At 40.9% G+C, this 22,718-nt stretch overlaps 3 protein-coding genes across 3 annotated transcripts in view; 2 read left to right on the forward strand and 1 right to left on the reverse strand.

Annotated features, from left to right (window-relative positions):
* LOC125892951 (multidrug resistance-associated protein 1-like) overlaps positions 1-2,954 on the reverse strand; it is a 33,180-nt gene extending 30,226 nt beyond the window's left edge. Inside the window, exons 1-2 of the mRNA XM_049583320.1 lie at positions 2,541-2,954; positions 454-633 (exon numbers count right to left, since the gene is read on the reverse strand). Coding sequence (XP_049439277.1) covers positions 454-633; positions 2,541-2,582 — 222 coding nt within the window. The 5' untranslated portion in view covers positions 2,583-2,954. The remainder of the gene's footprint in view (positions 1-453; positions 634-2,540) is intronic.
* Positions 843-10,518, forward strand: LOC125892972 (fucolectin-4-like). Its single transcript, XM_049583360.1, has 6 exons — positions 843-1,029; positions 4,667-4,734; positions 6,257-6,539; positions 6,884-7,038; positions 7,488-7,767; positions 7,985-10,518. Exons 2-6 carry the CDS (start codon positions 4,671-4,673, stop codon positions 8,133-8,135), a joined length of 933 nt encoding a protein of 310 aa, XP_049439317.1. The 5' UTR covers positions 843-1,029; positions 4,667-4,670; the 3' UTR covers positions 8,136-10,518.
* A 4,390-nt stretch (positions 10,519-14,908) lies between these two features.
* LOC125892970 (fucolectin-3-like) lies at positions 14,909-21,225 on the forward strand. Its single transcript, XM_049583357.1, has 6 exons — positions 14,909-15,842; positions 16,132-16,199; positions 17,032-17,317; positions 18,770-18,924; positions 19,864-20,143; positions 20,329-21,225. The coding sequence occupies exons 2-6, from the start codon at positions 16,136-16,138 to the stop codon at positions 20,477-20,479; spliced, it is 936 nt and encodes a 311-aa protein (XP_049439314.1). The 5' UTR covers positions 14,909-15,842; positions 16,132-16,135; the 3' UTR covers positions 20,480-21,225.
* Positions 21,226-22,718: the final 1,493 nt, after the last annotated feature.

Genomic DNA, 22,718 nt, shown 5'->3' on the forward strand with positions numbered 1-22,718 from the left:
CAGGGTAAGATCAACAGGACCAGGGTTAGACCTGAGAGAGCAGGATTAGATCAGTGGGACCAGGATAGGACCATAAAAGCAGGGTTAGACCAGAGAACACAGTGTTAGATCAGTGGAACCACAGTTAGACCAGAGGTAACAGGGTTAAACCTGAGAGATGAGGGTTAGATCAGCAGGACCAGGGTTGACCAGAGACAACAAGGTTAGACTAAAGAGAACAAGATTAAACCAGAGAACAGAGTTAGAGAGCAGAATTGGACCAGAGACCAGAGTTAGGCCAGAGAAAGCAGGATTAGACCAGGGAGAACAGGGTTAGATCAGCAGGACCAGGGAGAACAGGGTTAGATCAGCAGGACCAGGGTTAGACCAAAGACCAGAGAGAGCAGGGCTAGACCAGAGAGACCCGCGAGTCCTGAACCCCGACCTGGTTAAGCATCAGGTTTGTTTTCATACCGTCTTGCTGCAGCAGAGTTTGGACAGCGGGATGACACCTCTGTGGGGGCGGAGCTGCAGGTACAACAGGTAAAATGGAGAACAGGTCCAAAGGTAAATACAGGGGAACCACACCAGTACAGTGTGCTGGAAACACTGGGTCAGGTCTGGTCGGGGGGTATACCAGGTCAGGTTCCAGTCCTGAAACCAGAAAACACCATCAGAGTTAGACTAATCTGAAAAGACAAACACATGAATGACATGTAAACAGGTCGACAGGTTTAAAGGGGACCTGTTATGCTTTTCCATATTTTGTATCTTATATAATGTTGAGACTCATTGAAACTCCCTTTATGTATGAAAATAGATCCGTTTTTTTTTCACACGATTTGAACGTCACTGCTCTCAAACTTCCATGTGTCCTTTATGTTTCCATAAAGTACAGCCAACATGTGGACGGAGAATTCTTTTCACTATATTCCTGATTTGTTCCATTTCGCCATTTCTAAAAATGCCTTCATTGCCTCCTGTGGTCGTATCTTGAGGCTACACCGCCTCCAAGGTCTCTGGTGCTCCTGCTTTGTTTCATCCATACAGGTAAGCTTTCACAAAACATGCACAAATATGGACGAAATAAACGCAGAGTATGAACAGAAGGCTCCATCCATGCCCATATACGCATCTTATCTTACTATATAATGACGAAAACTCTGTCTGTAGGTGTGACTGTTCCACATTTTTCTCCTCACTGACTTGGTCAATCCATGTGAAATTTGGCACAGTGGTAGAGGGTCATGGGAGGATGCCAATGAAGCAATATTACATCAATTGGCCAAAGGGGGGCGCTATAGCAACCGACTGAAATGGCAAACTTTGAATGGGCATATCTCATGCCCCGTATGTCGTAGAGACATGAAACTTTGCACAGAGATGCCTCTCCTCATGAGGAACACATTTGCCTCAAGAACCCATAACTTCCGCTTATATAGATTTTCCGCCATTTTGAATTTTTTGAAAAAAACTTCAAATGGATCTCTTCCTAGGAAGTTTGAGCGATCTGCATGAAACTGGGTGAACATAATCTAGGGAGCAATATCTAAAGTTCCCTCTTGGCAAAAGTTGGAAAACTTCCTAAAACTGAGCTTCTATAAGGCAATGAATATTGCGGAGGGCGTGGCTCATCACATAAAGGTGTAGAACATCTCAAGGGTTTCACCCATCACCACGCAACTTTGTAGGCATATGACCACACATAATCTGAGGGGACCCCTCCATTATTGACCCCATCAAACAAAATGGGGGCGCTAGAGAGCTCATTTCTTATCTAGGCCTAACCGCCATATGGATTTTTACTAAACTTGGTAGATATGTAGAACAGGATGCCTCAAGGTGACTGGAGAAATTTAACTCTAACTGGCAACTGGGTGGCGCTATAACAACAGAAAAATGCTTCAAAATGGCTAAAATGTGACCGATCACTGTGGCTCCCCCTGTGGACCAGTGTTGTTGTTTTTTTCCTCTAATTTTTGGTATGACTAAGTCATGGTATGGTATGCTGTACTCAATCAGTATGGACTAGTCTAACATCAAGCACTGATGAGCCCTTACAATGCTGGATGTCATTTAAAGGGGCCACAGTTTCAAATAATTAAGTAAACACATGTAGAAGTAATCGCTTTGAGCAAAAACCTCAGGTTTCCCATTCTCAACGCTCTGTTTCCAACAGTTTTTAAAAAATTCTGGCTACAGTATGATGTCACAGTGTGCCAGACTTCTGGGCTTTTTCAGGAGGGGGCTTAAAGAGACAAGTGCTAAAACGTCAGAGACGACTTAGTCAGAGGGTGAATACAGGTGTTCCAGCACACACAGTATGATGACAGTAATTTGTTTTTTTAACGTTAAAGTATGTAAAGTATGTTTTAATAGGAACCTTAAATACAAGAATGAACCTGAAAATAGGTCCACTTTAAACAAACCGTCTCTTTTAAATAAATGAAAAACAAGAATGTGAATTTAACATTTGAATCAGTGATTCACTGATTTAAATCTGTTTATTTAATCAGACAGATTAGATTTATAATTTATAATCTGTTTAATGTGAAACTCACCCAGAGAGGATCCAGACCGCTCACACTGCACAGATCCTCCATCTAAACAACTCTTCATCTACTGTCCTCTTACTCTTCTTCTTTTTTCTTGTTTTTTGTTCTTTCTTCTGCTGTAAACTTGTTGTGTTGTTGGAGTTTCTGAAGAATTCTGCTGGTGCTTTAAGTTTCAGTCCGATACAAACACCGTGGTGAGAACACTCTGTCTCTCTGAGTGTCTTTGTCATATAAACTCTGTCTCTCCCTCTCTCCTTGTAGAGGTATACAGCAGGGTTGTCCCATGTGAGGAATGCTTCATGCTATTTAAATAGAGCCACTGTTACATAAAATATACTCTCGTATAGATGGTGTGTTTTAATCTGATTGCAACACAAAGTATGTTTTATCAGCTGATGCTGGTGATCGTGATATTAAAAAAAAAACAGGAGGAAATTTTGTTAATTAAAAAAAAATAAGTGACTGATTTTGGAAATATTTCACCACCAAAAGTTATATGGGAAAAAAGTGAGGCTTTGGTAGGTGGACATTGGTGTTTTGGTTCACCCAGGTTAAAAGACATGGTTTGAAATATCTTAATATTTCTGTGGGAGATGAAGAGGCAGTGAAGGAAAACTGGGAAGGAGTGTTAGAGATGGTTAACAGAGAAATAACTGAATGTAAATAGCTTGAGGCCGAACAGTTGTCATAAATGACTTGTTTTCTGTCACTCTGAGGCAGAGTGAAGTACGATCTGTTGTTGTTGATTTTTTGGGGGGAATAAACTTCTATGTACTTTTTCTGCCTCGTGTTACCTCTCTCTCAGTGACAGCTGAACCGTAGTTGGGAACACACTGGCTTATTCACATTCATTTTAGCTTGGTGTGACAATGCATGTAACAGGCAGAACATCAACAACCATCACGCCCAGGGTACCTTGCACGTCATATGGAAAGTCCATGTCTAAATGTCAACATGTGACAAGGTCATAGTGAGAATGTGTTGTCAACTTTGGCACAAATGTCCACTTGGACTCAAGAATGAGCTGATCAGAATTTTGTGGTAGAAGGTTTAAGTTCAAGGCTGTGACCTCAAAACACATGATTCTGACCATAACTCAAGAATTAATAGGGTAATTGTGACTAAATTACACACGATTTCTAACAGGATAAAATGATGAGGTGATGACATTTAATATCCAAAAGGTCAAAGGTCAACATCATAGCATTCTACAAAAACATTCTCCAGCCATTACTCAACGTCATAACTTATTTCAGTATCTGATATTTGGTCTGATACTGGATTGATGACTCTAATCTTGGGCGTCCACCTTGAAACTGTGCTGATTTTTCAGGGGTGTCAAACATATGACCCAGTGGGCCAGAACCAGCCGGCCAAAGGGTCCAATCTGGCCCACTGGATGACCTAGCACACCTAATAGTGATGCACTTGTGAAGGCTAAGAGGTGCCAGGTTTCAGGCGCTAGTTAAACATTGAGTTGCTCCGTTATGATCGGCGTCCAGGGGCGAAGGGTCAGTTATAAACAAACAGATATTTTACCCTGTTACACATAAAGCTGCAGTACATATACGTATGTATGTCTTTTTGGAATCTTGCAAAAGTAGTGCCAGATTAAATTAAATAAATAGGAATACATAAACAAAAAGTTGCTGACCCCTGATCTTCTTGATACTCTAAATGAGCCTTATCTACATCTTTCAAGATCAAAGGCAAGTCTTCAGTCTGTAAATCATCAATAAACAACAGCACCTGCCATGATAAGATGTGCACATAAATATCTGTGTGGTCCACATCAAATCATATTCATCGACACAACAGAAACAGCAGCTCCTCGTCTTCTTCTGGATTCATTCTGAAAGTCAAGGTATGTGTTTGTAGTTGAATAGTTTGGAGGTTATTGAATTTTTGTCTGCTCACTTTGCACTGACAGTTAAACTACACACAGGTAGTTTATTATTTTCCACCAGTTATTCTTCTTCTAACAGTTATTTTATTTTGATGCAGTTTGGATATCTAACTTCTAGATCAAAGACTGTTGTAGGTCTGGGATAAATCTCATACAGTAATAATGATGACAGTGTTTATTCCTTCAGTGTAATTCTGTCATTGACTCTGTTGTCTGTCTCAACCAGAACAATGAAACACAGCTCAGTTCTGTTTTCGCTGCTCCTTCTGGGGACGTGCTCGGCTCACACCTATCGTGAGTATGACCTGGCTCTATCTGTGATATCTATAAAATATTAAAGACCCCTTCCACTTCAAAATATGTCCTGCTTATTGTATCTCACTTGGATGTTTGAGCTTCACTGTGCAGTGTGATGTATGTGCAGTGTTTGACACCGAGGGCTGTTTTCACATTCGTCTGCCGAAGAAGAAAAAAATCTCAGCTTGTAAGACGTGCATGTTTGAGGTGATTTTGTGACATCATTTTTATGAAAAACCCTTTTGGTTCTTTTGATCAGTGGAACCTTACGGACTAAAGGAATATGAGTAACTTACGAGGTAACTAAGGAATGGACACATATTCGGACTGTATGACAGCTTCAGAGGAGTCACCACTTGTTTTTTCTTCATGCCCGTAAATCTGAATGACGCGGTCTTCTCTGGTGCGCATGGTTTCAGAAAAATGAACTGATCCACGGTAACAATGTGTAGCATCTTCATATTAACAAAAGTTTAAACATTTTGTATATGCCATCTGAACAGCTAACTAATGTTGTCTTAAATGGGAGGTCAACAATCTGGTTTTATTCATCCAAAGAACTTCTGTAAAAATTAACTGCTTGGCAACCAGACCAAGCTTCCAATTGAGATAGGCATTTATTTGTCAAAATGTGTAGCTACACCCGGCTGGTAAAAGAGACTGGGTGTTTAATTGGAACTAGGCTTTTAACTCGAGTTTTCCAAATTAACGTTCTAACGGTCCCAGTTTAAACATGTCCTTAAAGAAATAAAACAGTCGCAGTTCTGCTCCAAAACTACCTGGTTTAGTTTGGGAAACACCTCATGGTCTGGCATTAAATACGTACTTTTGTCAGTAATGTAACGTGACCAATGTCAAGTCACATGTGTTGCATAAGGCACGTCACATATGTGCTAGCATAGCATAGCATAGTACATATACTAGCATACTAGGCTATGATGTTATTAAAAGAAATCAACGTTGACCTCTGGATGGGAACACCCGTCTCCAGGGTGAAAGTCCACTGTTTGTTTGACCCATTCACCAGCCCTTCCGCCCACTTCTAGAGGCTTTGTCAATATTTGTACGACATTACACAGACTTAGTCGCTTTTATGCTACACCACGTCACTTCCTTCTCCGCTCCTGTAATAATTACTATGGCCACTAGAGGGCGCCACCTTAAAATAAATGTAAGGGTTCATTAAAGCTTAATGTTAGATATGGAGAGGGAGACAGACAGAGCCTTCCGTCCCTACCCTGCGTTCATTTTGTCCGTATTTGTGAACATTTTCTGAAACCTTAGGGGTGCAGTTGAAGCAGAGTGGTATCACCAGAGATTGTGGAGGCAGTGTAGCGTAGTCAAGCTAGATATGACCGTAGGAAACAATGAAGGAATTTGAATAATGGTGTAACGGAACAAATATTTAATACATAACAATATATGGTAATATAGTGAAAATACTGATAAGAATTCTCTGTCCACATGTCGGTGAGTATTTATTGGCATTTTTTGTGTATTTCAACTTTCTCATTCACAGAAAATGTGGCCTTGCGTGGAAAAGCGACCCAGTCAGACCGGGTTACCATAAATGGAGCTGCCTACAATGCTATTGATGGAAACCGTGAATCTGACTTCGGGGCTGGATCATGCACCCACACCGAGGAACAGGCCAACCCCTGGTGGAGAGTGGACCTGCTGGAGTCCTACATCGTCACCTCCATTGTTGTCACCAACAGAGGAGACTGCTGTGCAGAGAGGCTCAATGGGGCAGAGATTCACATCGGCAACTCTTTACAAGACAACGGTGCTGCAAACCCAGTGTGAGTGAACAAAATGACTTCTTAAACACGTGGTTTGCCTCAGGAAACTTTAGCCATTCAGGCTGCTTTCAGACCTAGAGTCGTCTCCTTTAGTCTGAATCAGGGACTACTTTTGCCACTAAGTTGCATAATTGTCTAGAGTTGGTTCGTGTTCTCACGGCAGCATTTACAAGAGGACCAGATAAAATGCCTTGTGTGAGAAAGCTGCTCTTGATTGGTCAGAATTTCCATGTGGGAAAAATCCAGGAAGTAAAGCAAACGTTGAAGAAGAGTACACTTGCAAGATAAATGTGACACTTTCTAATATTCATATATTCATGCACTGCTCTCTCACTGTCTTTCAGGGCTGGTGTAATTCCTCATATCCCAGCAGGCAGGTCTTTAAAAATGACCTTTACCAGACTTGTGGAGGGACGTTATGTGACTGTGGTTCTACCTGGTTTAAAAAGGGTCCTTACACTCTGTGAAGTGGAAGTCTACGGATACCGCGCCCCAACTGGTGAGAGCTAAATATGTGGGTGAAGCCACACAAGATGTGATTTTCTATGTGATGCACCAGACCAGAGTTTGCACTGCATTTATTTGAGTGAAGAAAACAGGCAAAAAAACATGCACGTTGTTACTTTGTTTTGAAAAAAATGAATGAAAAGTTAAAGTTTTCACATTTGTTTTCCATACTATGGAGACTTACATAAAACAAAGTTCACGCATTTCCTACTGCTAGCTGCTGGTGCATCCTTCACGTTTTTCAGTGCTGATCAAAATAAACAACAGGCATCTTCACAACTTTCCATGACCTCTCATTCTTTTACTTCTGTTTCTTCTGAAGAAAACAGTTGTGAAATTCAGTCTCAACACATTCACAGATTGGGACCTCTTTGTTCTGCAGAGAGCATCAAACAAAACTAAATATGAGTGCTGATGTTTGTAAATGTGTTCTGTCTGCAGGAGAGAATCTGGCGATCTACGGAAAAGCCACACAGTCGTCAGTGTATCCGCATGGGATTGCGTATAATGCCATAGATGGGAATCGTGCCACCTACTGGAACCAGGGTTCTTGTACTTACACGAACCAAGACTTCAACCCCTGGTGGCGAGTCGACCTGGGCAAAACCCACAGAGTGTTTTCTGTTAACATCACCAACTACAGAGATTCTAACTTACAACTTGTTGGAGCTGAGATCAGAGTTGGAGATTCTCTTGCAGACAACGGCAACAGCAATCCCAGGTAGTTTAATGTGAATTCATTAAAATACTACAACAACTAAAAGTTTGTGATTAATGGATATCTATCAATGGGTTGTTAATGCTTATTATAACTAAGCAGTAACTTATTCACTAAAATACTACCTTTAAAACTCAAAATGAAAATGAGACATCCTTTTCAGAGTACTTATTTAACTGATCACTCAACGAGTTTACAAAGTATTTTCTCTTTCTATTAGGTGTGCTGTGATCTCAAGAATCCCTCCAGCTTTCACTGAAGGCTTCCAGTGCAACGGGATGGACGGTCGCTACGTTAACATCGTCATTCCTGGAAGAGCCGAGTTCTTGAGCCTGTGTGAGGTGGAGGTGTACGGCTCCAGACTGGATTAGGTCCGGGGAGGTTTAAAAATTCTAACAGTGACATTAAATTACATTGCAGATGTTCAGCTGATGAGCATCAGTCTCTCCGGGATTGTAGCAATTAACTCTGATTTAGCCAACTGCTGTAAATCCTGCACAACTTAGCAATTAGTCCATTCATTTTCTGTGAACTTCTGCTCAGCACCCCTGAAGCTCACCCTGAGCTGAACCCTTTCCTGCAGCACAGGAGGAAAATTTTAACATATTTCATAGTGAGGATACTCATTATTTCAAACGCACGACAAAATTTACCAGACGACTTAAGATCATTTGGCACAAACTGTATTAAGTAACTGTTAGAGCTTTGTGACTTTACAAACTATAAAGTGTCACAACTCCTGCTGAGCTGTTGTTGGCACACCAGGCTTTCCCTCACCCGACAGTGAAGGTGCAGGGCACATGCTGGTCTCACTCCCATCAGATGCTAACACTACAGCAGTGTCTGCCTCATCTGTAGTGTTAGTTCATCCTTGTTACTGGTGTTCAAGCATAAAATGAGGTCAGAGATGTGTGTGTTTAATACAGTGTTCAGGGTTGTTTGAATTCCCATTATATTCCCATCTCAGTGAACAGCTCTCTGGCTGTGTTGAACTCTCGGCGCTGCCTCATCGTTTCCACTGAAAAATCCTTGACAGTCTCTCTATTTTGAAATTTACAGAAGAGAAAAAGAACCTCTCTGTGTTGGTTTGGTTTCAGTGGTGCCGGAGACTGATCCAGGCTGAGCTCCAACCACTTTGGCAACATGTCATGAACAAAATCCAGCAGTAGTCAAGTACACTCTGCACCTTTTCGTGATACTAAAACACATGCAAACTTCTCCTCCTGCTATAATTCTCCAAATTATCGATCTTCATCTCCAAGTATGTTAGCTGTTTGCAGTCAAAGCCACTGAGGGATCATGACACACTGCCTTGCCCTAAATAAAATAAAAAGCCAGTTTTAAAAATAAAAAGTATTGTATTGGTATCGATATTAGTGATTCTGGCCCTGAATTATCGCCAGCCTGGTCTTATTCAGTAGTGGTTGAATACTGCGGCTTTGTCAGTGATTTGGTGTCAAGCCACCTTTCACAGCACTATAATACGCTGCCCGGTGGCGTCAGTTTGTAACGCAGCCAAACACAACCTTTCATGGTGCTATGGTATGATGCTGGTCGGTCAGACGGCAGCTGTAGTGGCGGTATGATATGTCACTGGACAGCATCAGCTTGAAATGCTGCCAGTAACAACGCAATATAAGGATCTGAAAAGTCCCTATAAGGCAGACAGGAGTGGTGGTGGATGGATCCAACAAACCCCGGACTGTAATCTGGGAGATCAGTGTTCCCTTCCTGTATGAATGCAGAACCAAACCATGATGTTTTTTTTCTAAACTTAAACATGTGCTTTTGGTGACATCCTGGCGTTGGTAGGGTTGTACCGGAGCGTCAACAGCGGATGCAGGAGGATATCTGGCATGTGACATGTAGACGTGAACATCCACTGACAAAGCGGCGATATGTGACGACTAGAGATGAGAATGTGTTGGTATCACCCACCCCGACAGAATGTGTTCCTGCAGCTATGGTAACATCTCATTTCATTGTAGAGCTGCATGAGACTACTGCTGCAGGAGTGTGAGCTCCACACCTGGGAGAGAGTCACAGTGACAGGGCTAACTGTTAGCTAACGGCTAATGTTACCACACAGGTTTAACAACAGAGTCAAGCTGTTTCTGTGTCAGTGTGAGTTTTTCGGTCTTTTTAATGGCTCGGTGTTGGATGTTTGCCGCTGCTGCTGTGTTAGCTGACACTAACCGGGCAGAGAGAGCAGAAGGAGAGCGGCTCACGTAGACGGTCCTTCAGCGCCGCCTCAAACAGATAACTGTAATCTGACTGGCCAAATGTTATGAATACTGACTAACAGGTTAACGTTTGCCTATTCTACATTTCATGCGTATTTAAATTCTCATTTATAAAAAATGTGGCATTGTGTAAAAAAGCGCACCATCAGACCATAAAGGCGACATGTTGCTAATTCAGCTGATACATTGCGATCAATCATTTTTCATACAGTTATATTCATCCATGTCAATCGTCATCAGTGTGTGCAGAGAACAAACATGTCCAGCACTTCAGTTATATTTCAAACTATTATAGACCTTTTCTCTCCTCCTCTGTCTCATGTGGTTTCACTCATTGTTTGTTTGCCTTTTCAACATCAACATAATTAACCTAACCCTTACCAATTTTGCTCACTCCACTTATGTTCCCTACTCTGCATTGTCTATGTAGCTGCTTATGTTTTGCTGTTTTGCCTCTGATAACTGTTTCTGTTTTTATTTTGTATTATGATGTGTTTTTATTGCACAGTGTCAGGCCAGTTCTAACTGTAACACACAATGTTATTTTTAATTCCTGTCCTGTGTAAATAAAATAAAACTGAAAATGAAAACAAAATGCATTTTGGAAACAAGTCCTTTGGTTTGATGAAGTTAGAATAGAACTTTGAGGTATGTTTGGAGAAAAAAGGGTGCAGATTTTCATAAAGAGGACACCTGTCCAGCTGTTAAACACGGGGGTGGATGGATGATGCTTTGGGCTTGTGCTGCAGCCAGAGGCACGGGGAACGTTTCACAGGTAAAGGGAAGAATGGATTCAGTTAAACTCCAGCAAATTCTGGAAGCAAACATCACAGCATCTGTAAAACAGCTGAAGATGAAGAAGAGAGGATGGCTTCTACAACAGGACAATGATCCGTAACACACCTTCAAATCCACAATGAACCACCTCAAAAGGCACAAGCTGAAGGTTTTGCCACAGCACTCACAATCTGTGATAGAGCTCAAAGAGCAGTGTACGAAGACAATAATCTCACAGAGCTACATGTAGAAGCCTTTTGCAGAATGAATGGGTGAAAATCCCCCAAACAAGAAGTGAAAGACTCTGAGCTGGATACAAAAAGTGTTTAGATGCTGTGATACTGAGTACTGACCATGCAGGGTGGACAAACTTTTGCTTCAGGCTCTTTTAATTTGTTGTTATTTTGGAACGGTAAAAGATTGAAATTAAAAAGTCATCTTAAAATATTGAACATCTTTAACTTTCAGAGCAGTTCATCTGCTACTTAACTTAACTACTCACAGTAAAGAAATTTCGACAAGGGTGCCCAAACTTTTACACGCCGCTGTATATGGTCCACCTGGCAGCGTGTCAGCAACATCATTATCTCTATTTTTACTGTTATATGTCTGTGTTTATCTGACCAGGAAGAACAACTGTATTCATTTGAGAGTTGACAGTAAATAACGAGGTCACACGTGGCACATTTTTCAAAACAAAAGGAGCCTATAAAAGGAAAACACATGATGAACGTTCATGTCATAATGTAACCTGGAGATATTTCTGTGTAACTCTTATTTACTCAACAATAAAAGAATGTAGTATTTACTGTACTGTTCATGCGTGTGTGACAGTCAAGATGGCGCCATCCTGTGGCGACATTGGTGTTGACAGCTTGTTCAGCTGTGAACAGATTTAGATTTTTCACATATAAGACAGCATGGCTCTCTTATATGTCAGCTGATAGTAGACTGCTCCTGGATGCAGAGTTTGTATAGCACCTTTCTGGTTTTTCAACACTGAGAATGCAAGGTTCACACGTTATCTAATCAAACCAGGAAGCTGGCAACAGAGCAACATTGATATTCTCTATTTTTATTGTTTTATCTTTGTGTTTATCTGACTAGGAAGTACAACTGTATTTATCTGGGAATTGACAGTAAATAATGAGGACACGTGTGGCACATCTCCCAAACCAACGGCAGCCTATAAAAGCAAAACAAATCATAAATGTAACCAGAGTAAATGAGTTTTAACTTAATACTGAGCTTCATAAAATGACTCGCATTCTGCAGCAATTCAAGGTTTTACCAAGATGATTTATATCAGACAAAATAAAAGTCACAAAATTAAGAAAAAAAAAAATGTCATGAAAATTAACTTGATGCCCAAAATCAGCCTGGTGTACATACAAGGGAAGCTCAATAAACAACAGCATGTGTCATGATAAGATGTGCACATCGATATAACAGTGTGAAAACCCTTTTGAAAATTGAGGATTTGCCAAAAAACGTTGAATTAATTTACTTACAATTGAATTACTGTTAGTACAATTAATTGTCTACATGCCTAAATACACTGAGTTGCTGCTATGAGGCTGATTAGCTATTTGCATTAACAAGCAGTTGAACAGGTGTACCTAATAAAGTGGTCAGTACATGTGGTTTAAGCTGCATTACCAACTATAAAAAAACAGGCACTGCTGTTGGTTTATTGTGTGGAAAGTGTTTTGAGTTAATTTAAAGTTGTAATTTTGTTTGAGAGTATGATAATAACACACTGGTACACCACAGTATCAGCTGATATGATCAGGGCCTCAAGGTGAGTCCTTTGATCCAACGGAGTGTTCACTAAATGGAGTTTTACTTGTCACTAAATTAAAAACAGGTTGCACCACACAAACAACTTCTTATAAAGAGATCAGCTGTTACTTAATATTTACAGTAACTATCAGGTGTAACTGCTGTTAGCTTGCTAGTATCTGACCTTTCGAGAGTGAAGACTGAAAGACAAAATGTGGAATCACTCGACTCATCTGACCTGGAACTTGATAAATACTGATGTACATTGTAGTGTAATGTACTGATTTACTGAAGACATATACTGTACCTTTTAGTTGACCTTTAAAAGATATGTGTTGAAGCAATATAATCTGTGCAACTGACAAATTACACATATTTCATGTATTCTTATGACACACACACTCACTGTGCACTTAAGCATTGTGGTGGAGAAGTACCTAGGACTCACTGTGAATCATTTCTAAAAATAGCATGAGGATGGGTTCAGAAAACACTAGTGGAAAATTAGGGGAATTACAGCTTGTCCTGAGAATGACCCTAGTAAGAGGAGGCGGTCTTAGATCTAGGAAAAACATTACTCAGCAGAAATATGACACCATTATGGTGGGAAAAAAGTGACTCAGCAGAGGTGGGATATCGTTACGATCAGAGCCAAGTGGGAAAGAGATGACTCAGCAGAAATTCTACGATAAAAGAGCGAGCGCAAACAAAGAAATTTCGGTCTTGCTCCGGAGCTTGACTCATTGGGTTGTGATGTGTTTGTTGCCTGCGAGCACATTAAACTCAGTTGCATCTGATTCTACGTGTCTCCAGTGATTTTTTTACCTCTGAGTATTTGAGTTTTTGATATCTAATGGAAGACAAAGAAAGTCCGTTTGAGAGGAGAAGAGCGAGGTCGCGAGCTAACTGGCCCAGCTCCCGACCATTTGAATTATTTTTCTACAACATCTTGAAGATTTTAAATTAAATTTCACAAAATAATATAATATATAACATAATATCCCCATTAACATTTGACTAAATGAGTAAACAGTGTCAGTTAGATTACCATGATCAGACATTTAAGACTCATCTAAACTGTATGAACACAACTTTGAAACACACATTTCACCACGTACGCAGACATAAAACAAACAAACAAACATTGTGCACATTACGCTAATTTTAAACACTTACAGTTTCCTCCACCTCATTTTCAGACAGTCATGGTCACACCAGAATTCAAACTGAATTCATCTGAACAAGGAAAACGTATGTATCTAATCTAAATGTCTTAACTCTGACATACAACACAGTGAAACTGGTTTATTTTGAAAATGAAAATGAATGAAAATCTAAAAGCGATTCAAGGTGATATGTTTTGGTCTCAGATGGTTTCACTCTTCATTGTTTGTTTGTCTTTTCAGCATCAATATAACATGCCTGAGAATGCAAAGTTCACACATTATCTAATCAAACCAGGAAGTTGAGCCTTATATGATCCAGCTGGCAGCAAATCAGCAACATTAATACTCTATCATTTTACTGTTTTATCTTTGTATCTATCTGAACAGGAAGTTCAACTGTATTTATTCGGGAATTGACAGTAACAGTGCACGATACACGTGGCACATTTTTCAAAACAAATGACAGCCATGACAGCCTATAAAAACCCCCAAAACAAAACAATTTAAAGTTTAAATATGTATATATATATACACACATATATAAACACATACACACACTCACCTGTTCAACTGCTCGTTAACACAAATAACTATTCAGCCAATCACGTGGCAGCAACTCAATGCATTTAGTCATGTAGACATGGTGAAGACGAGCTGCTGAAGTTCAAACTGAGCATCACAATGAGGAAGAAAGGTGATTTAAGTGACTTTGAACGTGGCATGGTTGTTGGTGCCAGACGGGCTGGTCTGAGTGTTTACTGGGATTTTCACACACAACCATCTCTAGGGTTTACAGAGGATGGTCCCAAAAAGAGAAAATATCCAGTGAGCCAAAATGCCTTGTTGATGCCAGAGGTCAGAGGAGAATGGCCAGACTGGTTCAAGATGATAGAAAGGCAACAGGAAGTCAAATAAGCACTGGTTCCAACCAAGGTGTGCAGAAGACCATCTCTGAAGCAACAACACCTTGTCCAACCTTGAAGCAGATGGGCTACAGCAGCAGAAGACCACACCAGGTGCCACTCCTGTCAGCTAACAACAGGAAACTGAGGCTACAGTTCACACAGGCTCACCAAAACTGGACAATAGAAGATTGGAAAACGTTGCCTGGTCTGATGAGTCTGGATTTCTGCTGCCACATTCAGATGGTAGGGTCAGAATTTGGTGTCATGGATCCATCCTGCCTTGTATCAACGCTTCAGGCTGCTGCTGCTGGTGGTGTAATGGTGTGGGGGAGATTTTCTTAGTACCAACTGAGCATGGTTTAAACACCACAGCCTACCTGAGTATTGTTGCTGAGCGTGTCCATCCCTTTATGACCACAGTGTACCCATCTTCTGATGGCTACTTGCAGCAGGATAACGCACCATGTCACAAAGCTCACATCATCTCAAACATGACAATGAGTTCACTGTACTCCAATGGCCTCCACAGTCACCAGATCTCAGTCCAATAGAGCACCTTTGGGATGTGCTGGAACGGGAGATTCTCATCATGGATGTGCAGCCGACAAATCTGCAGCAACTGTGTGATGTCATCATGTCAATATGGACCAGCATCTCTGAGGAATGTTTCCAGCACCTTGTTGAATCTATGACACCAAGAATTAAAAAGGGGGTCCAACCTGGTACTAGCAAGGTGTACCTAATAAAGACAATAAGCACCAGACATCTTGATCTACTAACAAGGACAAAGACAATTCATCTGTGGTAAATCATCAGTAAACAACAGCATGTGCGATGATAAGATGTGCATATAAAGATCCTTTTTCTTTGAAGCCTTTTAACTTCTTTAAGCTATAATAGATTTTACTGCATATTTACTGTTACTGCTATGGCTGTTTGCATTCTGCATTAAGTTTTAGCTCAAGTTCATTCAAGACACACTTCAACACACTTTGTTGATCCCTGATCTAACAGCTGATATCAGCCTTATCTACTAACAAGGACAAAGGCAAGTCTTCAGTCTGTAAATCATCAATAAACAACAGCACCTGCCATGATAAGATGTGCACATAAATATCTCTGTGTGGTCCACATCAAATCATTTTCATCAACACAACAGAAACAGCAGCTCCTCGTCTTCTTCTGGATTCATTCTGAAAGTCAAGGTATGTGTTTGTAGTTGAATAATGATGCTTTTAAATACACAGTTTGGAGGTTATTGAATTTTTGTCTGCTCACTTTGCACTGACGGTTAAAACTACACACAGGTAGTGTATTATTTTCCACCAGTTATTCTTCTTCTAACAGTTATTTTATTTTGATGCAGTTTGGATATCTAACTTCTAGATCAAAGACTGTTGTAGGTCTGGGATAAATTTCATACGGTAATAATGATGACAGTGTTTATTCCTTCAGTGTAATTCTGTCATTGACTCTGTTGTCTGTCTCAACCAGAACAATGAATCATAGCTCAGTTCTGTGTTTGCTGCTCCTTCTGGGGACGTGCTCGGCTTACACCTATCGTGAGTATGACTCTATCTGTGATATCTTTATTATAAAACATATTTGAAAAAAAACATTGTCCTTATTGTCAGCACATCCATAAAACAACCTTAAGCTAAATGTTAGAGTCAAGTCATTGAGTAATTTTGCAATTCACAATAATAATAGCTGATAATTCTTTTTAATAATCAATACATTAGTTTGGTATCATCTGCATAGCTGTGGTAGGAAAAACCATGTAAGGGAATAATAAGTTGGTATACAGAAAAAAGAGGAGGGGTACCAGAACCAAACCTTGAGGTACCCCAGCACTGAGGTTACAGATTAACACATTCTCACCTGTCACATACTGGCGTTTGGTCATGGACTTTCCATGTCCACACATGGTTACGTTTAGGCAACAAAAACACGTGGTTACGTTTTGGTAAAAAGAACAGGGTTTGGGTTTATAATCTTACGGAACACGAACACCGCTCTCTCTGGGGAGAGTCGGTGGTTGTTAGATCCATCCACCATCCTCCCATCTACCCTGCTTGGACTTTCACCGCTTTAACTTTGATTCTTGTCCCGCTACATTTCCCCTTGACGCCGCCACACTCCATTAAACTATAATGACAACTGGCTGCGTATCATACCGACGTTAAAGGATGGTTTCTTTCGTCAGTGTCTGACGCCACAAGTCACTGCTTGTCATTGCGTACGCTCAAATGTTTTAGAAAGATAAATGAAGAAGAGAGACAGGTCTGTAATTCTTTACATCAGAAGGGTGGAGCGTGTATCTTTTAAAAGAGGTTTGATAATTTACACACATTTTTCTATTGTACTTTTTATCGTACATTGTCTCATTTACAGAAAATGTGGCCTTGCGTGGAAAAGCGACCCAGTCAGACCGCACATCGCACGCATTTGGCGCTGCCTACAATGCTATTGATGGAAACCGTAACCCTATCTACGAGGCTGGATCATGCACCCTCACTGATAATCAGACCAACCCCTGGTGGAGAGTGGACCTGCTGGAGTCCTACATTGTCACCTCCATCATCATCTCCAACAGAGGAGACTGCTGTGCAGAGAGGCTCAACGGGGCAGAGATTCACATCGGCAACTCTTTACAAGACGAAGGTGCTGCAAACCCAGTGTGAGTGAACGAAATGACCTAATGAACTGGCTAAAGGTTTTCCCCAGGAAAATTGTTTAGCAGACGTAAGCCACCAAGATCCTGATACTGCGTCTAATCTTCTTCTGTGAAGGTTTAATGCTGTATTTCATAAAAGGGTATTAGTTTTTTACAATTAAAGTGGAGGTGGTCCTTCCTTCAGGAAATGTGGCCCACCTCCAGGTCATCATAAGGTAGCTAAAATTTAGGAGCACTTTTTGCCTTTTTTGGGGGGGTAAATTGGGGCAAACATTGTGACAGTTTTAACTTTGTCGACAAAAACTATGACGAAAATTTATCATGAACTACTTTTTTTTTTACTTGATGAATAAAAAAGACGATGACAAGCTAAATAAAGTAATAATAAAATTGGAGGATAACAGCTAGCCGTATTTTTCCATACACTTGAAATGCATGGAACCCACATTTTGAAAATGTAATAAAACTCTGCTTATGCATTTCAAAAACGTCAGAACGGCTCATCCGTCCTAACTGACCACGGTGAGAAATGATGCTATAAAAGTGGAGTAAATTATGTCTTTTATTTATTTTAAAAAAAAAAAAAGAAAGAAAAGATATTTTGGGGGGCATTTTTAAGCCTTTAATTGATAGGACAGACTAGTGTGAAGGGGGGAGAGAGAGGGAGTGACATGCAGCAAAGAGCCACAGGCTGGAGTTGAACCCGGGCTGCTGCGGCAACAGCCTTGTACATGGGGCGCCTGCTCTACCACTAAGCCACCAACGCCCCAAATTATGTCTGTTCAAGTCAGTTTTGTGTGCTGCAGCTTCAGGGCACTTGGATTACGACAGACAAGCTGTTCTGATGATTTTGAAATGCATTAGTGGAGTTTTATTACATTTTCAAAATGTGGGTTCCATGCACTTAAAGTGTAGCTGTTATCCTCCCTGATACCCTGAATGAGTTTTGTGGATTAAAAAACTACACTGGACTTCTTGTTGGCATATGCCTGTTCATTTCCTGAAACATAAAGTGCAACTGGACACCAAAAATGCAATCAAATAACTGTTTCAGTTGCATATATTTTTAATTTGATGACTAAGCTGTGTTCACACTATGAGCGACATAACAACAGTGTGACCTGCCACATAATCATCATCTAAAGTTTGAATTTGTTAAAAAAAAAAATCTTTGTTTTTGATCAATTTCTGAGCTCCATTTTAACATCACATTTCACCGCCCCATTACTGTATGTCCCTGTGAAAACACACATAAAGTTAGCATAGTGTCCGCTAACTAAATAAATAACACAACAGCTACAGACAAACACATGATTGGCTGATGTTTCATCGTGAAATTTGCGTGATGAAAAAAGTTGAGGACAGCTGAACTTTGATTTGTAGCACGTCACGCCTGTCCACAGCGTCAGTGTTCTTACTTCCTATTGCATAACACCATCTCTCCTTCTCTTCCAGAGCTGCAGTAATTAATCACATCCCAGTTGGCAGGTCTTTGAAAATTACCTTTACCAGGCGTGTGGAGGGACGTTATGTGACCGTGTTTCTGCCTGGTTTAAGAAAGATCCTTTCACTCTGCGAGGTGGAAGTCTACGGATATCGTGCTCCAACTGGTGAGAAATGAATCTGTGGGTGAAGCCACACAGTGTGTGATTTTCTCGGTGATGCACCAGACCAACTGTGCATTCCAGTACCCATACTACCATACTATATAGTATGCCAGAAAAAAATGATTAAGTATGTCCTTCATGCGATGCCATTGGGCCCCAAAATACTTTTCCTATAGATTTACATCGGGAAAGAGACGTCTGTGAATCAGTGGACACAGTTTTTTTAAAGATCACAAATGGGATTTGATCCATTTGGTCTGATAACATTTTGAAAGTCTATGGAGCTGCACAATTATATCATATTATCCTCATTCAAGTTAGCAGAGCGCTAGACTCATAAGTCAGTCTTTAGACGCTTTGCTTAACTAAAGACTGATGTCTTTCTCCTTGATTTTGTGTTTAGATGGGCGGATACAATTTCAGAGTTAAAAAAAACTCCCTACGTTGCAGAACCAATAGTAAACACTTTAGAAAGGAGTGTCCCCAGACTATCAGAAGGCGGAGATCTCTGATTGTCTGGTGGCGAGACTAGCGGAGCACTAAACAGGAAGTTAGCCGCTTAGCCATGAGCACCATGGTACAGAAGACCTGGGTAATTTCAAGCTGTGGAAATCAAGCTTTTTTGGCTTCATGCACTACTGTGCAACTTCCACTGGAATGAACGTGGCCCTGCCTCTAAGGTTGTATCCAGTTCTCTTTGTACATCCATGGAAATTTGGGCTTCACTTTTGGTACAGTTGGGGTTAAGTGAGACATGCTTGTCCATGGAGTCTGGAGGCATCTTCTCTTACTGCAGTTTCTCCTTAAGGAAAGGGCAACAGTGTGCAAATAGTTTTAATTTCAGTCTCAACACATTCACAGATTGGGGCCTCTTTGTTTTGCAGAGAGCATCAAGGAAACCATATATCAGTGCTGATGTTTTTAATTGTGTTCTGTCTGCAGGAGATAATCTGGCGCTCTACGGAAAAGCCTCACAGTCATCACTGCATTCTATCGGCATTGCAAATAATGCTATAGATGGGAATCGTAACACCCTCTGGAGCCAGGCTTCCTGCAGTCACACAGGCAACGACTTAAACCCCTGGTGGCGAGTGGACCTGGGCAAAACCCACAAAGTGTTTACTGTTAACATCACCAATTACGTAGATGCTGGCAGGCAACTTGAAGGAGCTGAGATCCGAATTGGAGACTCTCCTGAAAACAATGGCAACAACAATCCCAGGTAGTTTAATGTGAAGTCATTAAAATACTACTGCAGCTAAGAGTTTGTGATTATTGGTTATCTGCTTTTGGAACAAAGCAATTATCCTTATTATAATGAGCAGTAACTTATATTTATCAAAACAGTACAGTATGAATTCAACTGATCACTCAACGACTTGACAAACGATTTTCTCTTTCTGCTAGGTGCACTGTGATCTCAAGAGTCCCTCCAGGTTTCACAGAAACCTTCTACTGTGACGGGATGGACGGACGCTACGTTAACATCGTCATTCCTGGAAGAACCAACCACTTGATCCTGTGTGAAGTGGAGGTGTACGGCTCCAGACTGGATTAACTAAATTAAATTGGATTAAATTACTGGATCCCTTTAAATCTACACCTCAGTTTCAATAAAAAAAACATTATAATCTTTAGATAAATAATCTCAGGACATTTTGTGTAAGACAACCTTGGTTTTAGCTTGGTGTACCTAATAAACTGGCAACTGGGCGGTAGCTATTTTTTCATACTGTCATACCTTTTTGACATTTGGCATTTAACCTACAGTGACACCCTCCTGAGACCAGAGCTTTAGTTATTTAGCTATGTAGTATAAGGACCTGACAAGCATAGAAATTAAGCATCTTCTTTGAACAGGAAGTGGCTTTTGATAAACAAAAACAAAGGAACAACAAAAAAAAAAACCTTGTCCACTTTAGTTTTGGGATTGGCTGCAGACTGACTTGGCAGAAATGCGTGTTGTGCTCTTGCTACCACTACAAGGCACAGAAAAGTGTCCACAGACGAGGACAACAGATTTAAGAAACCCAAAATGTAATGTCCTCGTGTGAGGACGCAGGTTGTGATTATATTTGTATGACATTTTGTCTGAACTTTGTACTTTTGTATTTGTTTGAATCCTATTTTATTTTGTAAAGCTGTTGAGTTTTTTTTTGTAACCTAAGTGAAGATTTGATTTCTAATAATCAACTTTTTTTGTACTGTCACAGCCTGCAGATGAATATTATGCCACATTGCTGAAATAAATCAAAACTATATATAAAAAAACAGCCTGTAGTACCTTTGCATTCACTTCACATGGAACAGTTTGTAACGTGTATGACCTGCTGTTGACCTTTAGAGGTGCTGATAGGTGTATTTTTTTTTTTAAAATTTCAGGAGAGCCAGACTTGCTGTTTCCCTCAGCTTCCAGTCTTGTTTACCTAGATATCCAAGCTGCAGCCTCGTACTTACAGGGTCGTACACATGCTGCATTCTTTGCACCTTCTAATCCTTTGTTTTTGATGTAGAGGCACGGCAGGCGAACTCAATGCCAGAGCGACGCTGTCACAATGTGCATGCCTTCCTGAGCACCTTTTTTTTAGGGCGTGATGGGAAATATTGTCCAAATGCTGGATGACAGTTAGTTAATGAAATGCTACAGATTAGATTGTGCAGAAATCATGTGTGGTTGATCTCATCAGGGTTACGCACACATTTCCCACACAACACATTATTGAGGTATTTAAAAAACTGGAAAAATGCAACAGTGCAGCAGTGATGACCTGGGTCTGTCTCAACCTTCCATCAGCAGAGTGATCACACTAACAATGACAACACTTTCACAGTAAGCAGTTACTCCCTACCGGGTGTGGACACCTTGCAGGCTCGCAACAGGGCGTGTCTGTGACAACCAGTCACATCTGTTCAAAGAATGCATCACACCTAGCGATGGGGTCAACCATACTTCGTCACTAAAGTGAAAGTTTCTGTCCCTTCCCTTGCTCAGAGTTGCTCTGAGAACTTTCCTAAATCACTCCTAAACTAGGACTCCTGACTGAATTTTTTGAGCTTAAGTTAGGAGCTCTCGGAGAGTGTTCTCAGAATATTTGTGAATATAGCCCCTGGTCTGGACTCAGTAGGCTGGTGCTTGTTTAGTCTCACGTGACCAGCCTCCCTTACTTCGGAATGGGAACCTGGGGACATTCGTCTTTCGTTTTATAATAGAAAATGGGCGGGGATATCCAGACCACGTGACGGCGTTGCCATAGGTACGGCACGTGTGTTACATGTAACAGAGACGTTGCAGCTCTGCAATATAGCTGAATCAAATGAAATCATATCCATCTTAATCTCTTCTTGCGATGCACTGAACACTTCCTTTTCTGTTGTACTACGGACAACAATTCGGGTAACAGCAATTCCGGTGTAGGCGGGTGGAAGGCAAAGCTAATCAGCCGTTGGTCGAGGAAGTACGGAAGTACGCGGATTTGGATCCAATCACATCACTATTGCTGGGAGCCAGCGCTAGTTCTATTACAACTTTCCTATGGGAATGTCCACAGACGACAGAGTCAGCCAGCGTGCTGACGTCATCGGCATCTGTGTAAGAGACTAGTGTTTGTTATGGTTGCTTTGCAACTTCAAACGCAACCTGCTTTTGCGCTGTTGAAAGTTGGCACACAATAGGAACAAGAGTCGCACACAGCGCCCGACCTCATGATTTCCGGGTGGTTAGAGATGCGTCATGTGTCAGTATGCAGCATGTTACGGCCCCTACAGGTCCTGAGTGTAGGATTTAGTGGCAACTAGCA

The sequence above is a fragment of the Epinephelus fuscoguttatus genome, linkage group LG8 (assembly GCF_011397635.1).
Source record: "Epinephelus fuscoguttatus linkage group LG8, E.fuscoguttatus.final_Chr_v1".
Classification (NCBI taxonomy): domain Eukaryota; kingdom Metazoa; phylum Chordata; class Actinopteri; order Perciformes; family Serranidae; genus Epinephelus; species Epinephelus fuscoguttatus.

Coding starts and splice junctions, on each gene's coding strand:
- LOC125892972 (XM_049583360.1), top strand. CDS start 4,671: ATGAAACACAGCTCAGTTCTGTTTTCGCTGCTCCTTCTGGGGACGTGC. Junction 4,735..6,256: donor GTGCTCGGCTCACACCTATC/GTGAGTATGACC, acceptor TCTCATTCACAG/AAAATGTGGCCTTGCGTGGA. Junction 6,540..6,883: donor AACGGTGCTGCAAACCCAGT/GTGAGTGAACAA, acceptor ACTGTCTTTCAG/GGCTGGTGTAATTCCTCATA.
- LOC125892970 (XM_049583357.1), top strand. CDS start 16,136: ATGAATCATAGCTCAGTTCTGTGTTTGCTGCTCCTTCTGGGGACGTGC. Junction 17,318..18,769: donor GAAGGTGCTGCAAACCCAGT/GTGAGTGAACGA, acceptor CTTCTCTTCCAG/AGCTGCAGTAATTAATCACA. Junction 20,144..20,328: donor AATGGCAACAACAATCCCAG/GTAGTTTAATGT, acceptor TCTTTCTGCTAG/GTGCACTGTGATCTCAAGAG.